Below are 13968 nucleotides of genomic sequence, written 5' to 3'. Positions count from 1 at the left end.
ATGGCTGCAGTCACCATCTGCAGTGATTTTGGAGCCTAAGAAAACAAAGTCCCTCACAGTTTCCACTGTTTCCCCATCTATCTGCCATGAAGTGATGGGACCAGATGCCATGATCTTAGTTTTCTGAATGTTGAGTTTTAAGCCAACTTTTTCACTCTCCTCTTTCACTTTCAAGAGGCTTTTTAGTTCCTCTTCACTTTCTGCCGTAAGGGTGGTGTCATCTGCATATCTGAGATTATTGCTATTTCTCCCGGCAATCTTAATTCCAGCTTGTGCTTCCTCCAGCCTGGCATTTGACATGATATACTCTGAATATAAGTTAAATAGCAGGGTGACAATATACAACCTTGATGTTCTCCTTTCCTGATTTGGAATAAGTCTGTTGTTCCATGTCCAGTTCTAACTGTTGCTTCTTGACCTGCATACAGATTTCTCAGGAGGCAGGTAAGGTGGTCTGGTATTCCCATCTCTTGAAGAATTTTCCACAGTTTGTGATCCACACAGTCAAAGGCTTTGGCATAGTCAATAAAGCAGAAGTTGATGTTTTTCTGGAACTCTCTTGCTTTTTTGATGATCCAACGGATGTTGGCATTTTTTTTTTTTTTTGAGAATAATATTTTTATTTTATTTTATTTTTTGGTGATTCGTTTCACACATGATATTATACATGTTTCAATGCCATTCTCCCAAATCATCCCACCCTCGCCCTCTCCCACCGAGTCCAAAGTACTGTTCTATACATCTGTGTCTCTTTTGCTGTCTCGCATACAGGGTTATCGTTACCATCTTTTTAAATTCCATATATATGTGTTAGTATACTGTATTGGTGTTTTTCTTTCTGGCTTACTTTCTGGCTTACTTCACTCCGTATAATAGAGTGGTTCCTCTGCCTTTTCTAAATCCAGCTTGAACATCTAGAAGTTCATGGTTCACATACTGTTGAAGCCTGACTTGGAGAATTTTGAGCATTACTTTGCTAGCATGTGAGATGAGTGAAGTTGAGTGGTAGTTTGAACATTCTTTGGCATTGCCTTTCTTTGGGATTGGAATGAAAATTGACCTTTTCCAGTCCTGTGGCCACTGCTGAGTTTTCCAAATTTGCTGGCATATTGAGTGCAGCACTTTCACAGCATCATCTTTCAGGATTTGGAATAGCTCAACTGGAATTCCATCACCTCCACTAGCTTTGTTTGTAGTAATGCTTCCTAAGGCCCACTTGACTTTGCATTCCAGCATGTCTGGATCTAGGTGAGTGATCACACCATCGTGGTTATCTGGGTCATGAAGATCTTTTTTGTATAGATCTTCTGTGTATTCTTGCCACCTTTTCTTAATATCTTCTGCTTCTGTTTGGTTCATACAATTTCTGTCCTTGATTGCACCCATCTTTACATGAAATGTTCCCTTGGTAAAACTAATTTTCCTGAAGAGATCTCTAGTCATTCCCTTTCTATTGTTTTCCTCTATTAATTGTACATGAATATGTACATGTGACCAGATTTGTGGAAGCTAGTAGTCCCCCTGGATTCTTAATTATCCAGCCACATCTAGCATACTCTGTCTGGTTGTGAGCACATTTCATAGGGACATGGTCAAGTCAGAGATTACTTTGAAGAGAGTCACTAAACTGGCACCTTTCTGTGTCCTGTGGTTTTTTTTTTTTTAATACCACATCACAGGTCAAAAAGTTAAAGGAACTGGAGAAATCAAGGCGCCAAACAGAAGACATGAGAGAGATGAAAGTTGCCTTAAAAATATTTGAAGAGTATCACTTCGATTGAGGATAAGATTAAATCTGTCTATAGTCCTGAAGAGTAAAATTAGGACACACGGGTGGAAGGCAGAGGAAACAGATATTGGCTCTGAATTAGGAAAATCTTGGGGAGCACTCCAAAAGTGAAATGGGTTTTTCTGCAAAGTAATGAGTTCTTTGTTACTGGAAATGTGCTGGTAGAGGCTACATTTTTATTGAAGGGATTTGTGGAGTGAGATATTAAGCTGGATGACTTATAATGCTAATATTCTGTGGCTCTGCTAAGGCTAGAGAGAGTTTCATGGGCATCAAAGTTGCTTTGTAATTTTGTCCTCTATGGTGACCTTAGGATTCTGTGCACACTTAAAACTGTCTCCTCTAAGGTGACCTTGGGATTCTGTGCACACTTACAACTTTCTCCCCTACCAGGTAGATGTGTAGTGATGCCTCATACCTTATCCAAGCATAGAGCCCTCTGCAGAAGTTCATTATACTTGCTGTGCTTCCTTTCACTGGCTGGTTTCTTTGCCTTGTGTGGATTCTGTAAGCTTTACATTGGTTGAAACTGCTATAAAAAAATTTCCAAACACACATACTGCATTTATCACACCTGGGAGTCACCCACAGTACTTTCAGGAAAAGCAATTTGATGGTTTTCCTTTTATATGTATTTCCAAAGCACTAAAGTTACAAAGATCCAGTGTGTAGGGCATAAAGACAAATGAGTCAAGGCAAACAAGAACATCCATCACAAGAGACATTAATGGCAAGAAGGCTTTTTTAATATACAATTATTTAAGAAGAAGAGGAAAGGTTAACAGCAGCGGCTTTCATCATATCTTTAAAAGTGCCAAAGAGCAAAGCCATTTGCCAAGCAAAGCAGAAGGCCCCGGACTACCTTGCCGAGTTTGCTGCCTGGGCAGGCCACGTCACTCTGAACTCCTTAGCCCAAGCAGACAAAATATTATCGTTTCCAGTTCTTTAAAGCTGGCATCCTGCTTCATAGCCTTGACATTCAACACATCATAATATTTTTGACTACCATGTCCATCCACTTTTCAAAAAGCACCTTTTGAAAATTCTTTCTCAAGTAGATAGCAATATTTCAAATCTTCATTGCTTGTGTTTGCTGCTTCCTCTCCTAGCAGTCACTGCGATGGCATTTAATCAGGCGGGGTTATGTGGTTCCTCTGTTAGGCTAGTACCCGGACATGGAAATGTAGCCATAAAACCAGGCTCCAGATTCTCAAGTACACAAAGATGCTAAGTTTATAAGGGAAGGATTTATATAAGTAAACCAATAGAAACTGCTCTTTTTTTTAAAGACTGTGGGTTTTAAAAAGTCAGAGTAAACACAAGAATACTCTATACTCAAGAATCTATTTTTCATTCAACAAACAATTGTATTTGGTGTTCTCAGATGCTGTGGTGTATGGGGAAATTAGTAAGAAATAGACTTCTTATCCCAAGAGTTTATGCTGTAGTAGAGAAGATAAATAGTATAGCAGCTGATAGTTTTGCGTTTTCTTATTTGACCACCACTGAACAGAAAATGAAAAAGGAAGGACAGCTTTTATTAACTCCTTTTAATAGTTTAAGAACTGGACTCTTTAGGCACAGGGTCACACAGGGATTAAAGTATCTGAGTTTTGGCTGGAAAAGTACACCTAGCAAAGCACTGAGAAAGTGCTAAGGGAATATGCTGCTGCTGCTGCTGCTGCTGCTGCTAAGTCGCTTCAGTCGGTCCCACTCTCTGCGACCCAGTACTGCAGCCCACCAGGCTCCCCCATCCCTGGGATTCTCCAGGCAAGAACACTGGAGTGGGTTGCCATTTCCTTCTCCAATACGTGAAAGTGAAGTCGCTCAGTCATGTCTGACTCTTCGCAACCCCATGCACTGCAGCCTACCAGGCTCCTCTGTCCATGGGATTTTCCAGGCAAGAGTACTGGAGTGGGCTGTCTTTGCCTTCTCCGAAGGGAATATGAATGAGGCAGATAACTTCCAGTCATGGTGAAGATGGAGGACTAGAGGGAGTCAGGTGCATTTGAGCTGGATCTTGGCTTTCGATTTGTAGCAGTGATAGAGCAGGAAGGAGAGGGATGGAGAAGAGAACACTCTGCACAGAAAGAAAAGGATGAGAGAGGCTGGATAAAGCTAGAGAGGCATGAAAACCAGTTGTTAAAACAGGTTGTCCAGCTTGGCAGTGATCAGCAGAATGGAAGGTGGCTAGAAGGTTAGGCCAGTCCTGGGATAAGTTACACATTAATTGGGAACCACTAGGGAGCTAGTGAAGGATTCCATTGGCTCGCTTGTGTGTTGCACTGAGAAGGCAATCGTTTGATCAGAACAGTCGTGTAGACATCTCAAGCTGTCCGCCCAGAAAACCTGCACAGGAAAAGACCCTGAACAGGAAGATGAGTCAGGAATCTGGCAGAGAAACCCAGAGATGGAACAGCGTAGAGACAGAAATGTGTTTGAAGACCTGCAGCCTTTTGTTCTAATCAGATGGGTTCTTGGTGCTCATCCTGAGAAAGAAGCAGGTTGAAATCACCAGGTCAACTTGTTTCCGTGAGAAACAAGCAGAACGGAATGTGCCTTAGCTGAAGAAGCAGAGCTGTCCCCAGTGACGGCTGTTTTCCTGAGTGCAGTGCTCCCTGGGGTGCTGAGGGGCAGGGGTGGGATGGAGCGGAAAGAAGACTGCTCCTTCCAGCTCCCAGGCCTGACTTTTCATTCCTTCTGGAGGCAAAGTGATGTCCTGCTGGCTGACTAGTATTCTCCCCTCTGTTCTGCTCCCCTGTGTGTGTATGTGTGGCGGGGAGGGGGCTAAGATTGGGTGAGGTGAGCACTGGTAAGGGGGACAGAGAGAGAAGATGGGAACTGGGTCTGTTCTCTCCCTTCTGACGGTGCTGCTTCTGAAGAAGCTCAGGGAGTGTCCCAGGTCGCGGACTCCTGGCTTGAGTCTGCCTCTAGGCTCAGTATGACTGGTGGGGAAATGTGTTTTCTGAGCAGGTGCCTGTTGACCCTCTGGGTAATGTTACAGCTCTGAAGCTAAAATAAGTATAGAAGCACTGAAGTAAGGAACTTGCAATAAAAAAGAAAAATGAAAGCCATAAGCAAAATGAGAATTATTGGATCAAGTGTGAAGCGTAGTAAATGTCGAAGCCCTTGATAATTTTTCTGCTAACAGACCTTGCGAAGATGGAAGTTTCCATAATTCTTTTCCTTTTTTTTTTCTCCCCTCTTGCTCTTGTCGCAAGATCTGGGAGCGGGAGGAACTTATTTCAGTGTCGCAGTGCAATGCAAAGCAAGGCAGAAGTGTGGAATGCCCTTAAATGACAGCCTGAACACAGTAGCAGGTTTGGCTGTCTGCAGTAGATGTTAAATTGCCACTTGCTAAACTTTTCAATTTATATGTGAAAAGCTTTCAATGCAGTCATCTAATTATTCATTGAAATTTCATATTCACAACATTTAATGAGCACCTCTTAGGTGGAAATTACTCCATTAGGTAGTATTTATAAAACTAAACTTAGCGATTCAGTTATGAAAATAAATCATGACCCACATGGCCTGGAAGGCCTGCTAAAAGCAGGCAAGAGGTCCACTAAAATATGTCTCCTTTGAATTCCACCAGAAATCTCAGCTGGGGGAGAAAAACCACGACTATTTGTTTTAAGCTTCTCTATGTATCCTCTTAAACTGTTAATATGAGGAACAGAGGTTGTGGCCGAAAGGAAAATAAGGAGATCCTGAGTGTGTGTGTGTGTCTGTGACCAGGTTGAAGTCTGGTGGTCTGAGTAGTGTTTTCATTGGCCTGTAAAAATGCTGGGGATTTACAAAACTATTTCAAAAGTAAAGGGATGGAGGTTTTAAAATATTGAATTAGTGCATATGTTTGGGCTCAATTTACCCCCTTTTGTGTACTTTATGCCTCAAATTTCAAGCCATGCTGTTACTATTATAAATTCTCAACAATATTTTAAAAAAGAGGGTAAAAATACTGTTGTATCCCGTATTTAAAATACCTCAAGAAGTCTACCCACATCTATTTTCTTTGTCCTCATTCCACATTTAAGTCTTACCAATACTTTGCTTCAGGAAGCATAGTGTTGCCCTATAGTCATAGACAGGCCTTCTAGGCAGTCTGTCCTGCCAGGTCTCACCAATCCTTCTCTCTCAGTAAGCAAGTGGTGGTGATCCCATGGGCATGAGGGAAGATCTCCTGACTCCTCCTCGTTTCTTTCTATACCACGGACCCAGATGCCAGCTGCCAACTCCCACTCCAGCCATGGTCAAATGGAAAAGCAAATCTAGTCAGATTCTAGAAGGGTGGGGAAATCGACCTAGAAAGTCGAATGTATTTGGAGGAAGTCTTCAAAAACACCCTTAAATTTCATAGTGGTGGTTATTTTCTCTGGCAGTACTGCAGCATAAATGGCTATTCCTGTCTGGGCAGCACCAAGTTGGCATTTACACTTCACAGAAGAGGCACCCGAAGAGAGATGGTCCCAGTTGCTTGCTGTGAATCATACACATTGATTGTAGCACACTCTGGGTTTACAAGTGGAATTCTTCTTTTTTTTTTTTTTACTTTTTTGAATTATATAAATAATGCATAAGTTTCTTGTATAGAAAGATCAGACAATGAAAATGAAGAAAAAAGAAACATATATCGCCAAGCACCCAGAAATGACCATACAAATATTTTCTTCTAATTTTCTGTATCTGTGTGTATACTATATGTACATACATACATAGTTTTTTGGGGAGCAAACCTATACTGACCTGTAACTTTTTTTCACTCCACATAATACTGAGAATATCTTTTTATGTAAGGCAGTGGCTCTCCCATGGAGTCTTCCTTTTGCATCCATGGATACCTTTGGTTTTCTAACTGAGCATTGTTAAAATTTGAAAATAGGTTCTACTGAGGGATAATACAACAGATTACACCTGATTCAACATATGCTTACAAAACCCCATCCAGGCCTAGCATTCTTTAGCCATGGAATAAATCACATTCGGCTTTAAATTCTAGTCCTGTCACTTACTATATCCTTGAGCAAGTTACTTCACTTATCTGAGCTTCACTTTCCTCACCTGTAGTCAAGTCCAGTTTCATAGGGTTGCAATGAATAGAATATAAGTGTTTAAAACAATGAAGGACAGCACCCAGCCCCATAGTAGTACTCAGGAAACGTTGGTGAATTAATGAATTCGTGCCCTCAGGAGCTTACTTGGATGTGAGTTGACTTTCAGTGTGTTCTGCTTGTTCAGTGTACTCATCATTAACTGAAATTATATTGTTTGTTTTCAAATTTACTACTTATCGTCTCTTCTCATGAGCACAAAACATCCCCAGCAACAGTGGGTGGCCAGTGCACACAACACATTGAACATTTATGGTTCTGACTTGCTTGCATCTTTCTGCTGACCTGGCCTTGTCATTGTCACCTGGAGGCTGTTTGGCACAGAGTCAGCCCCTCTTCGCTTCTCTCGTCATTCATTGGTCCGTGCTTGGTTCCAGCCGTCCTCCGTTACCTGAAGAACGACGGGAGGATTCACCTGGTGGTTTTCAACAACCTGCAGCTGGCTGACGGCAGGAGGCACAGGCTGCTGCTGAGACTGACCAACCTCCACCGGGGGGCCGGCTCCGTGGAGCTGTTCCTGGACTGCACCCGCGTGGACTCCATCCACAACCTCCCCAGAGCCTTTTCCGGCCTCGCCCAGAGTCCCGAGGCTGTGGAACTGAGGACTTTCCAGAGGAAGGCACACGTAAGAACCCACAGACCATCTCCAAAGTGGAAAGATGGTTTCTGAGAATGCAGATGAGTGGGCTGAGGTCAAGAATGGATCTAATTCTGACTGCATATTAGAATCACTTACTGCACTTAAAAACCAACTGCTAGATGGCCCACACTCCAGACAAATCACAGAGTCTATGGAGGTGGTGCCTCGGCATCAGTCCTTTTAAAAATACTGATTCTAATGTGAAGTCAAAATTGAGAGCTACTCCTTTAGGTAAATGGAGACTTTGGGCATATAATTATAAAGTAGAAAAGGAATAGCAAAAACTTTTAAACTATCTTAGGGCAGTAAGATGATCTATTTTTAATCTTTCATAAAATTATAATTTTTAATAGAAGTAAAAAAGAATGATTGAAACTTGCCAAGCACCAGGAACAACATTTTCCATAGGTCTTCCTACAGCATCTCTAACAAAAAAGAACCTTATTGCCAACTTACTTCCATGAGGCCTTACATATCACATCACTTCTGTCTTCTGTTTTATGCCATGTTGATGGTATTTTTTATATTATGTCATTGCACCTACTGTAGAAATTGCCACATATATTTCTTCTATAATTTTGTTAAAAAGCAAAATATAATTTTGTTATTTATAGGAAATACTCCATTTCCTATAAATAATTAGTATTCTTTGTCTTTTCCAATTATTATTATAACTGGTCATAGTTCCTGAATTTCATCTGATATGGAAGTCAGTACCAAAATCAATAACCATGTTCATCCACTGTGGCCCATATTGTTGTTGTCTTATTTATCACAATCACAATTTTCCATTTGTGTTTCATTACTTCATTATATGTGGAGAAGGCAATGGCACCCCACTCCAGTACTCTTGCCTGGAAAATCCCGTGGATGGAGGAGCCTGGAAGGCTGCAGTCCATGGGGTCGCTGAGGGTCAGACACGACTGAGCGACTTCACTTTCACTTTTCACTTTCATGCATTGGAGAAGGAAATGGCAACCCACTCCAGTGTTCCTGCCTGGAGAATCCCAGGGATGGGGAAGCCTGGTGGGCTGCCGTCTATGGGGTCGCACAGAGTTGGACATGACTGAAGTGACTTAGCAGTAGCACTTAGCACTTCATTATATGTGCTTTAACTAATTTATATATGCTTGTATAGTGTTGGCCAAAAAGTTGATTTGCGTTTTTCTGCACAATGTTATGGAAAAACTCTGAACGAGCTTTTTGGCCAACCCAGTACCAAGGTGTTCTGAGCCCTTTGTACAAAGAAGCAGGTTATGAACAGCAATTTCGGTTATAACTAGGAATGCTGAGAAACTTTAGATACTGATATAAAAACTGTGAATCAGATACTAGAATTTGTGCTTAAAATATAGACAGCATTTTCAAGCAGAAATTTCAAGACTAAAATCTAGGTTTGGAGAGAGAGAAGATAGATAGATAGATAGATATAGTGTAGATTTATAGAAAGAGAAAAAAATTAATGGAGAGATATGCTAAATTTTATTTCTGAATCCCCAAAGTAGCCCAGATAGTCAGAATGACAGTCAGAAATTATGTCTCTATTTCATAAATTAGTATCCACCACCAAATAAATCAATTTCTAAAATTCCATCAGAAATAGATGGAATTTTTTGGATTTTTTTTTCCCCCAAAATTCTACTTCCTTAGATTGTCAGCAAGGACCACAGTGCTCTATCTTCATATTCATCTTCTCATTTACTCAGTCAGTCAGTCAATATGCACATTCTAGGCATTATGTATCCCATAGTTGGCAAAATAGTCATGGCCTCCATAGAGCTTATGGTCTGGTTCCAACACAATATCTGTTACATAAAACGTGTTGCATACCTCTTAACTAAATTGAAAATCAGAGTCCCTCTGAAAATCCTCAGCGCACTCATATCTAAAATAAGGATGAAGATCTTACATCAGCAGTTAACATAAACATTTTCTATCATCTGTGTATAAAATAATGGGTACAGGTAAAAGCTACAAAATTAAGGGGTGAGAATATTAACTTGATGACTAACAATGAATGATTGTTATCATCCAGTAATGTGAAAATACATGAAAATATACAAAAATATACATCATAGAATATACTGTGTATTCTTTCTCATAATCCAGGGAAACCAGAGACTTTGCTAAAACCTAGAGCCAAGACATCCTAAAAATAATAGTGTTTAAAATTGAGATCAATGTCTTACTCATTGCAGTCTAAACTTCATAAACAGACAATTAAAAGGCTCCTACCACAAAAGAACTTGTTTACCATGAAGGAAAAGGGCCTTTTCCTTTCTCCAAGTCACCTTGATGAACTCTCATCAAGACCACACTGGATGCCAGCACTCTCCGAAGCTGCTGGCTGCTTCCGTATTTGCCTCAGTCAGAAGGGCAGGGCTCTCGGGCGTCAGGAAAAAATGCAAACCCACAAAATTATGTAAGATGTCAGAGTCCAAGTATTCAGGCCTACTGTGTTATGAAAATTGTGAGTCTGCATGCCCACTGGCTTTTGAATGGCACCAGCAATGTGTGGTATGAATCCAATTTCTTCCAGGACTCTTTGGAAGAGCTGAAGCTGGTGGTGAGAGGCTCGCTGATCCAGGTGGCCAGCCTGCAAGACTGCTTCCTGCAGCAGAGCGAGCCACTGGCCACCACAAACACAGGTGTGTGTTCTCGGGCCGTTTGCTCACCTCCATCAATAAACCCCCAGGCCCGTGATGGGCTGGGTCCTATCCCTGAAGGGTGGGCTGTCAGCAGGGCAGTCCTGTAGGAAGTGTCTACAGAAATCAGGCTTTTGTGCCAAAGTCCAGGGCAAGAGGTATCTTCATTGCACTTGTGTTTGTATAACTCATAGGAATTTGGACTAACTAGAGCAGCGGCATCATTATCTTTTAGGCAAATTAGATGAATTTTACCTGATGTTAAATTCTCATACCCTGAGTTTTTCATCGTGATAATTCTCTGGGAAATCATTTGTTTTTGAGTCACTGTAGAAATAGCTGTCACTTTCTGATGCTCCTTTCCTTCCACTGTTCCTACAGGAGACTTTAATCGGCAGTTCTTGGGGCAGATGTCACAACTAAACCAACTACTGGGAGAGGTGAAGGATCTTCTGAGACAGCAGGTAACAAGCTGGGTGGAGCATAAGAAAAGCCCTATAACAGGGACGCTCTCTGTTGGAGCTGATAGAGCTGCAGGCCTGCAGAGGCAGGGAAGGGCCTGGAGCCAGACCTCAGGTGGCCCCGTGCAGCCTGCCGCGCTGGGGCTCTGCTGGAAGGGCTCTGAAAATGGGCCATCGGGTGATAAACACACCAGGGCTCCAGGCAGAATGGGAGCCACCCAGGGCTGTGTTAACATTCCTTTAGGTTCTGTTTAATAGTTTGCCACTCATGGATTCTTTCATTCCTGGATTATACATCAGGTACTCCTTTTCCATCTTTTTTTTTTCCCCTTCCCATTTCTAAAGGTCAAGGAAACATCTTTTTTGCGAAACACCATAGCCGAATGCCAGGCTTGCGGTAAGTGCTTTTCTAGTAACTGGCACGCTTCGGAGTTGGACAAGCAAATGCGGACTGCTGAAGGCCCTGGGTGGGTGAGGCTCCGCCGGCTGCGGTCGGTGGAGGTTTGACACTGAGGTGTAGGGAAGGGAAAAGAAACTCACCGGGGAGCTGAACCACATCCTGTATCAGCTCTATTTTCTTGGTGGTTTAGAAACCTGTGGATGATGGTTTTTGTCTAGGTCCTCTCAGCTTTCAGTCTCCAACCCCCAACACTCTGATGCCCGTGGTACCCGCGGCATCCCCGACACCCCCCGTGCGCCGCTGTGATTCCAACCCGTGTTTCCGCGGCGTGCGATGCACCGACACCAGAGACGGCTTTCAGTGCGGACCCTGCCCCGAGGGCTACACAGGAAATGGGATCGTCTGTTCCGATGTCGATGAGGTAAACACTCAACTAGACAGAGGGGGCTCCCTCGGTATCGCCTACAGCCTATCTATGGCTTATGGGAAGAGAAGCCAGGTCGATGACTGAGGGCTGACTTGGGTTGACCTCCAGGCCACATGAAAACGACTCCCTCGGGAATCTTCAGAGACCCATGGGTGGTGGGGAGGCGGAGGCGCGACCTACGGTTGTGGCTGCGATCATTGTACCTCCTGTCTGGGCTTCCCACCGCAGTGGTTCGCGTTGCTGCAATGCTGAGATTTCAGCCTTTGACTCGACTGCTGATTCTCATAAGCAGTCTCTGGGACTACTGTGATCTTTTTGTACACTTGTGAATGTGGAAAGGGAACCATCTGGGTAAGGGTATATTTTAGGGGTTGCAACTGATTTCTTCAGGCTTCCTCAGTGGAGGAGTGAGAGGAATCTCAAACCAACAAGACCTTTTGAGGAGGCCCCATAATCTGTGAGTAACCGAATGTGCCAGAGACGGAGCCAGAAAGACATGTAGGGCAAATACAGGCTGTTTGGCCAGCTGACAAAGCCTCTGACAGAGATTGTTTCAAGACCATAGTTATCCAATCACTGGTCCAGTCTCAAGGAAGGCAGTGTTCACAGCGGGTGGCAAGGCTGCCCCCAGCATGCACCTCTGTCCTTCCATCAGGGCAGAGGAGGGCTTCCCTGGTGGCTCAGATGGTAAAGAATCTACCAGCAATGCAGGAGGCTGGGATTCAATCCCTGGGTCAGGAAGATCCCCTGGGTAAGGGAATGGCCACCCACTCCAGTATTCTTGCCTAGAGAATCCCATGGACAGAGGAGCCTGGCAGATTATAGTCCATGGGGTCGCAAAGAGTCAGTCACAACCGAGCAAGTAACGCTTTCACACTTTCAGGCCAGAGGAAGGCTGGAAGGAGCTTAGCTTATATACATGCATCCTACAGACTCGTGGTAGCCGATTACCTCCCCAGATAGTAAGCAATTAAGACGATCTCTAGTCATCCCTCCTTTGGAAGAGCATCTACACGTGTTTCACAGAACTGCATGTGGTTCTTATCTGTGAACTGGAATTTTCCTTCTTTTGAAAGGGCAGGAAGTGGTCATGTTTTTTACATTAGTTGAAGTGGTTTAAAAAAAAAAAGAAGAATGAATCTCCTAGACTGTGAGAGCCTTGCAACAGCCATGGGCTTGATAGGGTCCAGAGTCAGGAACAGCCCCTGATGAATCACATCTTACTGAAGAAATGACAGCTGCCCTGACTTGATCTTCTCAAGGTCTTTTTCTTTGAGTAGTTGCTGTAATAATGCCTTTGGACTCAATGGCCACCTAACAAGTGGTCCAGGAGCACTGTTCTCTCCCAGACATTTTTAAATTCCAAGTTAGGATATCGGGGAGTTTGCCCTGGAAGGTGGACTGGTTAACATTAGGACCCTTTCCACTCGGCTGTGCTTCATTCTATATTATAGCGAAGCTCACAACAAGGCAACCTCCAGGCCGTGTGGGTCAGGGATTCTGTGAATAACTATGAAATTGGAAGCCTTTATTGCCTTTGATCATTTCAGCCCCCCAAAAATGGATAGTTAAGTGATTCCACAAGTTTGTGCAAAGAGATGAGCAACGGACATTTGAGCGTGTGTTCTCCCTGTGGCTACAGACTGAATTTTTGTTTCTCTCTAGTGCAAGTACCACCCCTGCTATCCTGGTGTGCGCTGTGTAAACCTGGCTCCTGGCTTCAGATGTGATACCTGTCCGGTGGGCTTCACGGGGCCCATGATGCAGGGCGTTGGGATCAGTTTCGCCAAGACAAACAAGCAGGTGGGCTGAAGTGGTGGTCTTTTGATCTTTAATCGCCAACAGGAAACCTTTGGTTGGTTCCCGTCTCTTTCCATTCCACAAGGGTGTGTGGAATGTCCTCAGGCACTATGGGCATGTTAGCAGGATTTTCCAACTCATTTCTGAATATACGTGTCCATCAAGGCTGGTGAGGAGCGAGCTAGTCAACTGGGATCATCGAGTATCTTTAGAAAAGCAGTGAAGGCAGTAAGACTGGATGTGTGGCTGGATCCAGGCTTATTTTGTTGGTAGCCATTTGAACGATTAGTGACACAATAACTTAAGAACTGGGGAAACAAATAAAAGCTTTGGAAAATTAGGTCACTTCTATAGAGTCATTGTTGCTGATCAGAAGCTGTTTTAGAGATGAGAGGATTTCAAGAGTAGACGTAATCCCCTGGGGAAAACCCCCTTTCTTCTTATATCAGCTATAAATTGCCATAAAGCTCTTGAGCAGTTTGTGACAGTCTCCATTTATTTCTCGATGTTCTACTATATCCTGGTCATTATTTAACTGACTGACTGTGAAATTCTTTCTGATGTATTCAGCCCTTAAAAATGGTTGGTCTATAAATATATTTTACTACCTTAGGGAAATTATTAGCTTTGAAGAGGACAGAGGTTCATTATTTCCTAGCTGCCTATCAAAGAATTCTAGAGGGCATCATTTT

General features: G+C 43.1%; 1 protein-coding gene across 1 annotated transcript in view; it reads left to right on the top strand.

The window, feature by feature from the left end:
• THBS4 (thrombospondin 4) overlaps positions 1-13968 on the top strand; it is a 53717-nt gene that overhangs the window by 18527 nt on the left and 21222 nt on the right. The window contains exons 3-8 of the mRNA XM_006053983.4: positions 7281-7528; positions 10083-10191; positions 10570-10652; positions 10995-11046; positions 11268-11470; positions 13142-13279. Coding sequence (XP_006054045.4) covers positions 7281-7528; positions 10083-10191; positions 10570-10652; positions 10995-11046; positions 11268-11470; positions 13142-13279 — 833 coding nt within the window. The remainder of the gene's footprint in view (positions 1-7280; positions 7529-10082; positions 10192-10569; positions 10653-10994; positions 11047-11267; positions 11471-13141; positions 13280-13968) is intronic.

Source organism: Bubalus bubalis, chromosome 11 (assembly GCF_019923935.1).
Source record: "Bubalus bubalis isolate 160015118507 breed Murrah chromosome 11, NDDB_SH_1, whole genome shotgun sequence".
In the NCBI taxonomy this organism is placed as follows: Eukaryota; Metazoa; Chordata; class Mammalia; order Artiodactyla; family Bovidae; genus Bubalus; species Bubalus bubalis.
Note: the sequence above shows the minus strand (reverse complement) of the source record. Positions and strands in the feature narration are given on the sequence as shown.